Consider the following 14,331-nt stretch of genomic DNA (forward strand, 5'->3'; position numbering starts at 1 on the left):
TAATCCCAAACAAATAAAAACAAAATATTTCCACCACTAAATAGAGACATTTTCCCATCATCCATTCACATTCACAGAAGAAAACTACAAATCAGTCAATAACAACCAAAATCGGAATTTCCCAAAAAGAAAATGACTTTCTGGGCGACCAAACACAAGGTCAAGAAAAAGCGCATACCTTGAGCAATCCCAAGACCTTGGAGACCTCCTCGCCGATCAACCTCTTCTTCAAATCCTCGGAGTACATCAACACCACGGTCTCCACGTAAACCTCAACGTCGTCGCAATCGCTGATCTCCACCGAGTGGGCGACGCCGCGCTCTCGCCGGAGCTTATCGGCGAAGAACCGGCTCTTGGAAGAGAGAACGCTCCCGTGGACGTCCATGGAAACCCTAAACCCGTCCTTGGAGACAACCGTGAGCCTCACGTCGCTGGAGGATGAGCCGCTCCGGAACGGTGCCTTGTCGAGGAGCTTCGCGACCCTCTCGTGGAGCTTCCGCCGCTTGTCGTCGGAGAGCCTCGACTCGCGGTGCTGCTCCTCCGACATCATGTCGTATAGCGTCTGGTTGTGAGCGGCGTGAGAGTTCGCCGGCGACGGCGATAACGGCGGCGGTGAGGAGAGGGTTTTGGAAGGCGGCGACAATGGCGAGTACAGCCTGGAGATGGATCTCGAGGGAGAGAACGAGAGGGTACGGTCCGATATGAAGCCCTGCTTTATCATCGCCGAGACTTCTCTTGATTTCAGCGAGTTCTCGGCCGCCATTGAACCTGGAATTGAGGTTTTTGGTATGGAAATTAGTAGAGAGTGAGATCAAGACGGGCAAGAACTGATATTTTCTCGGGAAATTTGGGAAAGAAACTAAACTTTCTAGAGATTGAATTGACAAAATTGAGTGAAGAAAGATTCCAAGTTTTGCTGAGAAAGTGGGAAAAAATGATCAAGTCCAGTGAAAAACTGAAAATATTTCCAAAGTAAGAAGGAAAAAGGTGGGAATCCAAGAAAGGAAAGGGAAAAAAAATGGGAAAATTTGACTGAGAGAGCTTTCAGCTCTGGTTTTGCACCAATAATAATGATTAGAATCCTAAAAAAAACGGTTCTTCTAGGAGGGATGAAAATAAATAACTATTGATAATTTATTCTTTCTTATTCTAACTTTAGCTTGGAGGGAATATTGTTAAATGCTTCCACATGCACATACACTAGTGAAATTGCTTTCTCTAATTAATGTGTAAGAGGACCCAATTTGTGCATCACCTCATTTGTGCCACTTGAGTTTGTAAAATTATGGCAACTCATAAAATCCATTTGGTGCTAGATCTTTCTTTCTACAGTGATTGTAAAATTTCAACTAAACAAAGGTATCACTTTTCTTTTTCCTTACATTCCTATTTTATTACTTTTACTGTTCTTATTACTATTCTCCCGCTCCAACCAAGCACTTCGTTAGCTTTTTAGTAGTCCACTATGTCTGAAAAAATTTGGGGGCTTGTTTTGTTCTTTTCTCTTTTTGAGGGACTTTTGGGGTTTTTTTTTTTTTTAGTTAATGGGTTTTATTTATTAATTTTGCATCAGAGTTAGAAGAGTAGGTTGGAGATCCTTTCCACTAGGATACAAAGTGATGAAATCAATGTGATGGGAAATAGGTTTTAACTCTTTTTAAGATGCAAGATCCAATAATTTTTGTCCTTAATTAATTATACAATAATGATTTTACTGCAGAGGGAACATAGAAAATGGCAGCTAGTGGGATGTATGTCGTTTGAGCATATATATATATATATATATATATGTATATATAGAGAGAGAAAGAGAGGAGAGAGGTCACATTCTCATTCAATTCACATGCATCACCAATTTGCTGTGGCTAATCTTATCGGAGTCACTGCTTTCAAAGTAATGATTGTGCCTATTCCTTTCATAACTCAGAGTTTTTAGTTTTTAGTGTTTCAGAACTGATCAATAGGGAAACAGATGTGACTCTCTCTGGGATCTTCTTCTCAATAATATCGGTGGAAACTAGAGTGTCCAGTACATGTGAGCTGCCTTTGCCTTGCCCTAGGGCAAAAGACAGAATCACTATTTAAAGCCTTTACAGGTATGACAAATTATTGTTAAGTTTTGTCATTTATTAATAGGGACTTTACCAATACAAATGTTAAAAAGTGTAAGTGTAAAGCGCAGTTCAGTTCGTTAATTTAAATTTTTAATTTGAGGTGAGATATAATGTTGTGTGAAAATTTTTTACTATAACAAAAAAATTAAATGTGACTATTTCTTAAAGCTTTTTACTGTAGTAAAACTCGAATTCTAAACTCGAATCAGCAAAAAGAACGGGACCAAAAGCATTAGCGGAGTAGGAGGAAAGAAAGCAACTATAGCTTTTAAAGCCCTTATAAAGGTCTACATCGACCCTATAGTTGTAGAACAATTTTTTCCATTAATGTTGCAAACATGTTGCATAGAATATTTGTGACATATTGATAAGATATGATCAATGTCGGCAGTAATTAGTTCATATATAGTTTTTTTTTTTTTCTACATTGTCGGAAACGGTTTGTTAATATTTTATAAAAACATAGACAGAAGCATCTATGATATTGGAAGATTATTACTAGCTAATGTTTCTGTTGTTTTTGTTGTTTTTCTTTATTTATAATGGCATATGTCAACTTTTGTTAATCCAAACCTGTTATGCGATCCTCCCCTTAATATATATATATATATATAAAAATTGCTGAAGACTATCCTTTTAGTTGGTTTTTACACTAGTCTTGCATAGAATTGGTCCCTAATCTCATTTTTATTTCCTTTAATACTAACGCGTATTTGACCCCGGATCTCATTTTACTAATACAGAATCACCTGAAACTGTACAGAAGTTTTGCATGGAAACTATGTACATTACGTAAACAAAAAAGCCTCTTTCCAAATGGTCTTTTAAAGCAAAACAGCTTACCCATGTTTTTTTTCTCGAAAAAATAAAAAAAAAATTACTACCTAGGACTGATTAATATATTATTATTTTATTCTAAAATAAGCTAATGTCCCGTTTATTTCACCGATTCGAGTTTATAATTCGAGTTTTGCTACAGTAAAAAGCTCTCAGAAACAGTCACATCTAACTTTTTATTATAGTAAAAAATTCTCATATAAAATCATATCTTAACTCAAATTAAAAATCGGATCAGTAAACTAAATGGTGGAGAAATTTGACAAAATCATACGACTTTGTAGCAAGATGTAAAGGAATGTAGTCCAGCATGCATGTAGGCGAAACCATAGCCACCCAATTAAGAGTCAGAGAGAGACGCATTTATTAGTACGGTTTTTGTATGTCGGCAGCACAGCACTTGCATATTAAAATCTTCGCTGCACTCCACAAGTCGCATCTATATATATGTACAACAACATGTTTGTGCCACTTTTTTTCTTTTATAATTACCACGCCATTATTATTGATATACCCAAGCATGATAATGTTGATATTAATTTTGAGCAATAGTTGATCTTTCATGATTTTACATGCTTCAACATGGTATTTGTATATTTGTTCATCTTAAAAAGTACACACAAACATGATACTGATTTTTTTCTTTTTTTGTTTTTGTTTTTAATTGGTCAAGGGAAGCTCCGAAAATATCTAGACATACTTCAAAGAGCAACACATGGAGGTTGGAGAATCTCTCCAAGACAATACTACGACCTCGTTCACTTTGCGGATTCGAGTTTTCAATTCGAGTTGAGATGTAACATTTGCTGAGAGTTTTTCACTGTAACAGAAAAAGTTAGACGTGACATTTTCTGAGAGCTTTTTACTGTAAAAACCTAAAACTGAAAACTCAAATCAGTGAAGTGAATGAAACCTACACATTAATAGAAAATGGGTCGTGTCGTGAGATTTACAAATGAGATCCACTTTTTATTATTTACGATACTCAACGTGGGCAATGCTCCAAGCGTTTCTCTTTTGGGATGTCTTTCATTGAGTTTTACGGGTAAAAATATCAATTCCTCGCAATATGTATGCGGTTTTGTTCTTTTTTCTATCAACTGTAACTCTAGAAGAAGATAAGCCACAAGGCACAAACCCAATTAGTTTGCTAGTGAAAGAATGTTGATCAATTATATATGCTCGAATGATAGCTTTTTTTTTATGGAATACTGTGCTCGTGATGTTTAGTTTACGGATTCATAACCATTCTCGGTTTACGTGTGTTTTTTTTTTAGAAAAAATACTGTAAACCATTATTCGAACCATGTCACGAATCTTCATACCAAACATCTAGTTATACAAAATAATGTGATTAATTAGAATTAATATACATGCATGCATGTTATATCCAGATCAAAAAACTAAAGCAGACCAGATTATTATTAATTAAACTAGGAAACTTCCAGAGTTGCAAACAAATATAGATTACAAACTATTGCACGTGGTAAAGACCACAGAAGGACATGCTCAAAAACCTCAATTTCCTAAGCAGAAAAAATCAATAAAAGCCACAAGGCTAAGCTGTTGACCTTGCCATTAATCATCCAACGCCACCAAAATCAGATCAGATTTCTGTTCCATATATTGAGAATTTCTCAGGACCATCCCATCATGATTTTGCTAAGAAATGCAGTTCATGTTCATTAATTAACCTGCAGCAGAAAAGGGAAAAAAATAAATTTTTCTTGAAGAGACATGTGTTCTCAATATAAGAATGTGGATAAAATGGTAAAAATACATACTTCTTAGAAGATATTTGTTTGGAGGTCCTCCAACTCTGGGTCCACAGTTTTGTCTCCCTTTTCAGCTTCAGTTGTCTCAAAGATAGGAGCCTCAAGCTTAGGAGGTTTCTGCACAATATTTTGATGATTTTGGTGAAAAAAAATACGAATATGTATAAACTATAAACGGAGAATTCTATGCTAACGTATGAAAAAAAAGGAAAAAATTTCATTTTGGTACCCTCTGTTATATCAAAATTTGAATTTAGTACTATCTGTTTTTAAAAATTTTATGCCGGTACCTCGACCTTTTAAAAAAAAAAAAATTGGTATCTCATAGCTATTTTTTAGGATACGGAAAGACAAAATTGTCTCTATTGTAAAAACTAATCTGTTGACCAGAATTTTGAAAAAAAAAAAAAAAAAGCAAAATAAAAAGTTCAACGTCTATTTCACACTAACTCCCAAAAAAAAAAAAAAAAAAAAAAAAAAAAAAAAAAAAAAAAAAAAAAAAAAACCTCAAAGTTTAAAAAATGAACCTCATTTTTACATTAACCCTAAACTAAACAGAATATAAAAGCAAAAACCCATGCACACAACGTTTAAAACAATTTTGGTCTACAAATGAATTTTTACAATAAGGGTAATTTTGTCTTTTTGCGTCCTAAAAAATGGCTCCGAGATACTAAAATAATAAGGACCAGCATGAAATTTTCAAAAATAGAGATACTAAACTCAAATTTTGATATAACAGAGGGTACCAAAATGAAATTTTTCAAAAAAACAAAATCTTTTTGAACAATCAAATCTTTATCAAATTCCATTAAATTGTTATATATTTTTTAATCTAACATAATTTTAATGTGATCTGATGATTTTTAATTTTGTCTCGTATTTTTTTTTTTTTTTGTATATATATCTTTTGTAGAAATCTCCAATGTGTATACACATTATATAGGACTCTAATTAAGTAATTGTAGTTAAGTTGCAAGTCTTTGGTGTTACCATGCAGCGAACTAGAGCCCAGTTGATACCACGGAAGAAAGGGTGTCGTTTAAGTTCATTAGCCCCTTCTCTTGAACCCAATCTGTTTTTGGGATCTCTATGCAATAACCTATACATTAGTTGTTTTGCTTGAAGACTTGCCTGCACAAAACCACAACATAATATTAATTCCTTAATGCTCAAAACTCAACTTCTATAATGTCATATGTTTTTAATGTAAGTTAAGTTTACTGTTTCCATTTTGATTCATAACTTAATCTCTGTACGTATATATACATTTTAGTACTCGTATATATACTAGAGAGATCATACCGGTATACTGCCCGGAAATTTAAGATCTTTGTGAAGTATATTGGCGAATGTCTTTTGCCTAGTCTTTCCTCTGAAGGGTGTGTATCCATAAAGCATTTCATACAGAAGAACTCCTGAAAAATAATAATAATGCCGTTTAAGAAAATGAAAGAAGAACTGAGTTGTAAAAGATATATAAAATGAGCAACAAAAAGAAAAGTTACCTAGAGCCCACCAGTCCACTGCACTAGTATGGCCTGCCCCAGTGATGATTTCCTGCAAAGGAATTGGAAATTAAAGAAAATCAGTATTGACAAGTCAACTAAATATTAACATGGAATTCATGTTATCAAATCAAATGAAATGCATTTCTGCATCTCATGAAACGAGAGGAAAAAAAAATTAGAATGTTAAAGCAGTACTTTTTCTACAGCAGCACTTTCAATTATTTCACCATAAAGGTGTACAAAATATGCATGCGTTGCATGAGAGAAGAGACTAATAAGAAATAAAGAAGATAAGAGTGATTGTCAAACTGGGGCTATGTATTCTTCAGTGCCAACAAAGGAATTTGATGCTCGCATGGGCTCGGCCATGAAGATCGGAGTCTGTCGACCTTTCTGCGACTTCTTCTTTTCGGTTGCGTCCGGAATTAGAAGCTGAACAGAGGAAAATAAGCATATGTAAAGAAGAAGTGTCAAGATGCAAAAGTAGTTATAAAAAAAAAAAAAAAATCTTAAACTAGTATAGAAAGGTGTAACGTGTTCACTTATTAAGCAAATCAATCATTTGGTTTCAATTGATCCGGCCCAGATTCTGGATGGCAAGGATGATTTGGTGTACAAAGTAGAAACAAGAGAAAAAGTATCAATATAATTATGAAGATTTAATAGCTCAAATACCTGCGGTTTGCAAGACGTCAAACAAGACAAATCGAAATCCGTCAAGGACACATGTCCAGTGCTCTGGAGTAGTACATTTTCAGGCTTCAAATCCCTGTAAATTATCCCTGAACAGAAACACAGAAGATTTATTTGATAAATGAACGAAAAGATAAGGTAAGATGAGAGGCAAGGTCCTGAGCGTTTGAATATCATTTCATTGACATTTGCCTTCCCAATATGTATGTCTTGCTTGTAGAAATATATGTGAATGCTACAAATGATAAGCTAATTACCTTGACAGTGAAGGTACTCCAATGCAACGACAACCTCAGCAGCATAAAATCTACATAGACAGACATAATTTCATGTTAGTAAAGTGACAACTGTGGGAAATGCTACATTATTTTCAAACCCCTAAACTATTTGACATTTGGACTTTTTCGTTATTTTTGAAGTACGCATAAGAAAAGTTTGTCTCAGGTTTAGTTTACCTAACAGCATCTTCTTTCAGGACCTTTGCGGGTTGTTTGTCTAGAAGCACGAAGAGTTCCCCACCGGGGCAGTAATCAGTAATCAGACAAATATGAGTTTTGGTCTGCAAAGTACATGGAACTAGGCAGTTAAGCAATTTATATGAAAGTATAAATACACCTATACCATGTGCAACAATATTGCCATCACTTCTCAATTCTTACCTAATACAAAGGCCATACAAGAAAGCAATATGGTAAAAGCAGGAATTAAAAAAAAAAAAAAAAAAAAAGGATAAATAACTGAGATTGGAAATTAAGAATGTGTGGAATAAGTAACAAATTTAGCTTAATGTTAATACCAAGAGTTTTTATAAGAGTTGCTAACCTGAAATGAAGCATATAATGCAGGAAGAAAAGGGTGATCCAACAAGTCAAGGATTTCTCTCTCTGCACAAGCTCTGTGCACCTGAGGGATCAATCATGTGTAATTAGTGTATGGAAACTGACAAGACAAATCAATCCAGAAGAATGAAATGGATACTCAGAACCAAGCTAAAAAATCTATCTCCATGAGGAGATCAAAAAATAAAAGAATTGTGCTCAAATGTCTCTTTAATATGTCCCGTTTCGTGTCCTCCCAATAAGATTATGGCACATCAGTTAAAATTATTTTCACTGCCATGACTTTTTAATTTGACGTGATAAGGAATTTTAATTGGCGTGATAATTTAATTGACGTGTCATGATATAATTGGAGGTACATGAAAGTAAACAGGAATAAGGGGACACATGAGTCGATTTCGAAAGAAAAAGGGTGAAAAAAGATGAATTTCAATACCTTGTTGCGGTTGAGCATCACATTCTTGTCCATAGCTTTCATGGCAAATAATTGACCACTTCCACACAATTCCACCAAGTGCACACTGTGTAGAACATCCATAAAGCAAATAACTATTACTGCCGAAAGGCTTAAGTGAAAAAATGAGACAAGAAAAGAGACCAACCTGCCAGTGTCACCGGATCCCAAGGGCTTTATAGGCCTAAAATGCTTCAATCCTATCTGTTCTCCACTTTCCAGAATCTGCAAAAATCAGGGTTACATAAGGTAAACCAAAATAAAAAAGAGGTATAAATTCATATAAAAGTGAATGACTTTAGAACCAGTGTGCATAAATCTTGGCCTTACAAGCACAAGCACACAAGTTTGAAAGAAAAGTACCTTTTGAATGGCTTTCCATGAAGGACTATCCTTTCTATGAGGCTTTGGTTGGACCATCTTTGAATGGTTCATCCATAAATCTTCTGGTTTCTGCAGTTAGTAGAATTTTCTTAAAATTGAACTCACTTTAAACATCTTAGAAAGAGGATGCTCAACTGTTGTGAAATTACCATATTGGCATCAGGAAGTTCTCTCACTGCCTCGTCAACATTTTCTGCAGTTTCTTTTATCTGAAATTTGTATTAAGCAAACTCATTACCACGCTAATGACTAATAGCCAAAAGAGAGAGAATTTCACCAGAACAAAAAGGATTAAAAAAGTAAGAGTTTAGAGAAAATTCTTACCACTTTTTCACTCTCTTTTGCAGTTTGTTCTGGGATACAATTGCGAAGTGGCTCGACATGTTGACTACCATCTAGTTGCACCCCAATAAAATATTGTACTTCTCCCTGTTAAACAAGTAAAATGGCACATGATTTAACTCATTAGTTTTCTTTTCTTGTTAATTTTCCTAAAAAATACGTGAGATGTGTGCATAGATATCTGTTCTATATCATCCGAGGATTACGTCTAAGTTAGTATATACCTTCTGATCACGCATAGGCTGGAGATGGAACAGGTTCCAGAACTTCTTGCCTGGTTTAAGTACAAAGGAACAAATAATCAAGATGGGAAAACAAGGTGCAACATTTTGTTATAATCTTCCCACCAGTTTTGACAATGAAAAAAGGACCATACCACTCTTGGTGTAGTTAATTAACTGTACAGTAACATCTGTTTGGTTGTCAATTGCCTCTCTTATCTTCCTCACAGTCGCCGGATCGGTTTCAGGCCCTTGTAGAAACCTACATAATCGGATCAAATCAGAACCCCGAATCCGAACATCTAACGACAAACAAATCATCTAGCAAACATAGTTTCTTTTCTAAAGTCATGAAGACAGATTAATTTACGATGCAGCTGACAGACTAGTGCATCATGCGGTACTTAATATTCAGAACTATATTAGGTATTTACTATAAAAATTTGACACCATTAGAGATGCCTAACATTTTTAAGTAAATTTATCCTTATTCGTTAATTACATCTTGTAACAAATATGTCTCACAGCCAACATATAACCATTATTCACATGCAAAGGTGGTAAAGAATTTACCTGCAATTTCTTCCCAAGATTTCTTCACGACTGTACTCTGTGAGCTCCAAGAAACTATCAGATGCAAATATCTAAAACAAACAAACAAACGAACAAACAAACAAACATATCCGAAGGTCGGGATAAGTTCCATACATCTTTCATCTTCATCTCCAATAATCCAAAAACTCAAATAAAAAAACTGATAACTAATTAGTCCGCAATAAGTAACAAATTATTATTAAGTTTGAGTGGAAATCTTACAATGGGGTTATCAGGCAGCCTTGGATCAGTAATGACAAAATTCTTCTCAATACGCTCGAGTGTGGTGGCTAGATCAATACCCTTTCTCATTTCCTTTTGTCTTTTCTTGTCGTCAACATCCTCAGGTCCATCATCATCTTCATCACTCTCCACATCATCCACAACAACAATATTTTCAGCTTCAACATTCTGATTGTAGGTTTGACTCTTCCTAATAAACCTGAGACACACATAAACAAATTAAACATGTTAAGGTCTTGACTTTGTGAATGTCTAATTATCAAACAAGGTCTTTTTAGAGACAAATATATTGAAGAAATTGTTACCCCATGAACGAACGGCGGCTAGATTTTTTTGGTTTCTTTTCGGGGACTTCACTGATTCGCTGCATTGTTGCTCGAGTAGTGCCGGAATGAGAATTCCGTATCGGCGGAGCTACACTCTCTGACTTTCTTCTCGCTAGAGCTTGGTCCGTTCCTAATTCTTCTTCCTTGCCACCTCCTGATTTTCTGATGAAGGGACGGTTCAAGTTCGTCGATTCACTAAGCGCTCGGGGTCTCTTCACTGCTTGTACTAGCTCATTTACTGAGCTCGTTGCCATATCTTTCTGACGAGCTGCAATAGACTGCTTATCAGTTAGCTCCCAAAAAATATATATATATGTTCTGTGTCAAAATCAGTCTCATACTTAAACTGACTAATGTCCAAACATAAATAATCTATAATGCTTTGTTAATTTCTACGACATATATTTTGTTAGTCCTCTCATTATAAGCTCAATCTTCAGACTCAGATTAGTGCTAGATCAATGGTACACGCAGTACATAAACAATTGATGGAAACAAGTCATGATGGCCAGAATATATTGATCATGTTCATGAAGTTTCTTAGTAATATAGTGCATTACGTTCTTATAAATTTATAATCAACAAGAAACACAGGATTTCACAAACAAACAAGAATTTCCCTTTTTCTTTCAATGCTTTTCACGGAAATTACTGGTGCTTTTAAATACTTTAAGGAATCTCAGAAACCTTGGAACAAAATAAGGCTCTTTTTAATGGTACATGATTAAGTCATATTCATTAATACATTGATGATACCAAGGACATTTTTACGTATGTTTCATGTGCTACTTGTGGGGGGTAGTAAAAGCACAAAAACCACATGTTTAGTTTAATTTTTTGTCTCAGTTACCCTTCCTTATGGTATCAGGCCTTTCAAGGTAAAACTCAAAAAGTAAAACCGTGCGGGTTCAAATCCAAAACAGATAATATTATATTAAGTGAAAGTGCGGATCGTTACATCTAATTTTGTCCACTTAATTATAATTAACACTAAAGTCTCATTCATTTTACCTATTTTAGTTTTTAATTTTAAATTTTTACATTTAAAATTTTTTTAAAAATATTATATATCAATTCAAATTAAATACTTAAATTCACAAAACGGACGAGCGGTAAATAACTATCTTACTACAGTTCTAATGAAAAAGTAATATTAAGTACAGCCACGAGTAACATGCAATGCAATTGTCGTTTTCGAAAATGTTGAAATAATATATATGGAATGGGACCCGCCCAAGTCTCCTATAAAAAATCAGCCAAAAATGCTATTAATGTGCACCCATGAACAAAAAAGAAATTTAAAAAATAAAAAATAAACTGAAATATAGAGAGGAGAGCAGTAATGTTTGTAATACCGTCGTATCGAATCAAAGATTCTGGCAATCCATTTGGACGGACCATCTTTTCCTTGGACCCCTCAGTGTGCTTGCTCACTTCCACTTGCATCCTATATCGAATCAACACAACATTAGCCAAAGCATATAATCAAAAAGAATATACGACTCTCTATCTATATGTTTCACTATTATGCACAACAACATTCCATATCTTTGTCATCACCCCCATCACCGTCGATCAATGATCTGACGGTTGAAAACAGTGCAGCTCGACCAATGCTTTCGAAGAAAATGGCCCCACTTGGTATGACCAAAATCACAGCACTGATGAATCTGGGACATTTATGAGATTAAGTGGCCCCAGTTGGAAGAAAAGGAAGAGGAAAAAAAAAAGTTGGTTAAATTATTAAAGAGACATGGGGACACAAACAAGGCAGTTCCAAATTTCTCTTTTGGTGAGTTTGTGTAATGGCCATGTGGTTTGCTCTAAGAAATATACATATATATATATATATATATGATTTACAGCTTAGTCAATAAGGCGTATAATTAGAGCATATTTTACTATGATCCATTATGAATTAATTATTTGCTTCATGAACAAAAGGGTCGTAAATTATTGTCTTGAGGACTAGTCATGGTAAGGATGTGCGTAGAAAAATGTCTCATTCAGCATTTGTTTCAAATCCATATCATACAGCAACGAGATGTGACAATGAGGAATAACAAATGTTTCATAGGAAAAACAAAAATTCAGTAGTGAATTTAAATACAAGTCAAAATACATATCATATAGTACTGAGGAGCAAATTGATCAAAATTCTCCTTACCAGTCAATAAATATTTATGGCCATTAAACTGTAATCTAGGGCCCGTTTAGTTCGCTGATTCGAGTTTTTAATTCGAGTTGAGATGTAATTTTATGTGAGAGGTTTTTCTATAGTAAAAAAATTAGATGTGAATATTTCTTAGAGTTTTTTACCGTAACAAAACTCGAATTCTAAACTCAAATCGGTGAAATAAACGAATCACTAGTAACTACTAAATTAGAGCCGCTGAATTGTATGTTGAATAATTACTAAAAGTTCAAATTTAAGAATATCTCTCTCTTTTTATTTATTTATTTTTTTGGGGCAGCAAATAGAGAGAATCTGAAGTTCAGAGCAGACCACGTAGCTCATTGTCAAGCTTTCATTTATACTTAAATATATATATATAATATATATATATATAACAAGAGGAGAAAACGAATCTTTGTTTTCAATGATCTTTGTCAAATTGTTATGATATTTTATGATGCCAATTTCAGGACCTGTAAAAAAACACAGCTATAAATGCAGGAGACACATGTTTGCATGATTGTCTACACAAGCACCCACGTGAGGAGAAATCTAACCAATAATTTTGCTATAAATGTATAAACTACATAAAACAAAATAAAATAAATGAGAATAGCGAACTAACCCAATAAATTTAAGGATTTTGCCGGACTCGTCCTTGATGGGAGCAATGGTGAGTAAATTCCAAAAAGGGGTCCCATCTTTCTTGTAATTCAGCAACCTCCCACAGTAACTCCCTCCCGTCTGCAACGACTCTCTTATCTTTGCCAATTCTTCCGGGTTGGTACCCGATCCTTGCAAAAACCGGCTGGTGTGGACCCCACATCAGTACACCATCATATATTATGAAAATCACAATAAATTCATACCAAAGAAATACACCATTAATACATAAACTATATATAATACTTTTTAAATCAACGTTTCATGTATGTTATTGAATATAGTTTTGAAATGTTAATTTGCTAATTAAAGGATAACAACTTTTTTTAATTGATCTCAAATACACGGCTCATTGAGAAAGTATTGAGAAATACAGGATAAATAATAATAGGATTGAGATCATAGAATTACTTATTAGACGTTTCAGAACCATGATTCATGATTATGGTTTTTAAAATTTAAATTTTTTTGTGAGAAAAAAAAAGAATCAAGAACCATCAGAGCCCTTAAAACAAAGATCTCATTAAACAAAAAAGAATTAATAATATTGTTCTGACCGTTATTGGAGTTAATAAATGATAGTTAAAACAATGTGTTTTTTAAGAAGTTATATGAAACAGTAATAGTTACGTACCAGTTCCTGCCAACGACTTCTTTGGAGGTGTAACCGGTCATCTTGAAGAACCCGGCACTGGCGTACAGTATCGGATAATCGGGTTTAGTAGCGTCCGACACCACAAAAGTCTGCTGGAACGCCGACAGAGCATCCTTGAGATCCTCCGACACCCTCGGAAAACCTCTCTCCTTCCCCACTCCCACTCCCCCGCCCTCGTTATCCGACGACATCTCCCCGGAGCTCCGAACTGAATTGTTGGAGCTCCGCCGTGAATTCCCCCTCAAGTGGCTTGCAGTACTATTGTTTCCCGGCTCATCTCCGCCGGAGGTTCTCACCCCCACCCCCTGCGGCTTCCCCGTCTCGGCGTCCGTCTTCAGCACCAACCCCCACTCGGCGGCTCTCTGCGCCGCCACCCCGGTCTCACTGCCGCTTCCTGCGGCCTCTGTGGAGGAGGATGACTTGTCGTTGAGGATTGCGGAAATCGTCCGCTGGACGACTGGCGCCGGAGACGGCTGCGGCTGCGGCCGGGGGGCCCGGGCCCTT

At 35.3% G+C, this 14,331-nt stretch overlaps 2 protein-coding genes across 2 annotated transcripts in view; both read right to left on the bottom strand.

Moving 5' to 3' along the window:
- Positions 1–178: 178 nt before the first annotated feature.
- LOC21394449 (BTB/POZ domain-containing protein At5g60050) lies at positions 179–931 on the bottom strand (the record flags this gene model as incomplete). Its single annotated transcript, XM_010114011.2, has 1 exon — positions 179–931. A coding segment is annotated over exon 1 (585 nt), but the record flags the coding sequence as incomplete, so codon positions are not given.
- Positions 932–4,345: 3,414 nt separating this feature from the next.
- The window catches only part of LOC21394450 (phototropin-1), a 12,731-nt gene continuing 2,745 nt past the window's right edge, over positions 4,346–14,331 (bottom strand). Inside the window, exons 3-25 of the mRNA XM_024176026.1 lie at positions 13,807–14,326; positions 13,135–13,317; positions 11,689–11,780; positions 10,313–10,601; positions 9,987–10,206; positions 9,744–9,814; positions 9,326–9,432; positions 9,174–9,223; positions 8,932–9,036; positions 8,757–8,816; positions 8,587–8,676; positions 8,372–8,448; positions 8,206–8,290; positions 7,753–7,833; positions 7,386–7,489; positions 7,188–7,237; positions 6,913–7,019; positions 6,547–6,669; positions 6,235–6,286; positions 6,032–6,144; positions 5,720–5,860; positions 4,736–4,843; positions 4,346–4,645 (exon numbers count right to left, since the gene is read on the bottom strand). Coding sequence (XP_024031794.1) covers positions 4,739–4,843; positions 5,720–5,860; positions 6,032–6,144; positions 6,235–6,286; positions 6,547–6,669; positions 6,913–7,019; positions 7,188–7,237; positions 7,386–7,489; positions 7,753–7,833; positions 8,206–8,290; positions 8,372–8,448; positions 8,587–8,676; positions 8,757–8,816; positions 8,932–9,036; positions 9,174–9,223; positions 9,326–9,432; positions 9,744–9,814; positions 9,987–10,206; positions 10,313–10,601; positions 11,689–11,780; positions 13,135–13,317; positions 13,807–14,326 — 2,825 coding nt within the window. The 3' untranslated portion in view covers positions 4,346–4,645; positions 4,736–4,738. The remainder of the gene's footprint in view (positions 4,646–4,735; positions 4,844–5,719; positions 5,861–6,031; positions 6,145–6,234; positions 6,287–6,546; positions 6,670–6,912; positions 7,020–7,187; positions 7,238–7,385; positions 7,490–7,752; positions 7,834–8,205; positions 8,291–8,371; positions 8,449–8,586; positions 8,677–8,756; positions 8,817–8,931; positions 9,037–9,173; positions 9,224–9,325; positions 9,433–9,743; positions 9,815–9,986; positions 10,207–10,312; positions 10,602–11,688; positions 11,781–13,134; positions 13,318–13,806; positions 14,327–14,331) is intronic.

Source organism: Morus notabilis, unplaced genomic scaffold, assembly GCF_000414095.1.
Source record: "Morus notabilis unplaced genomic scaffold, ASM41409v2 Scaffold160, whole genome shotgun sequence".
Classification (NCBI taxonomy): Eukaryota; Viridiplantae; Streptophyta; class Magnoliopsida; order Rosales; family Moraceae; genus Morus; species Morus notabilis.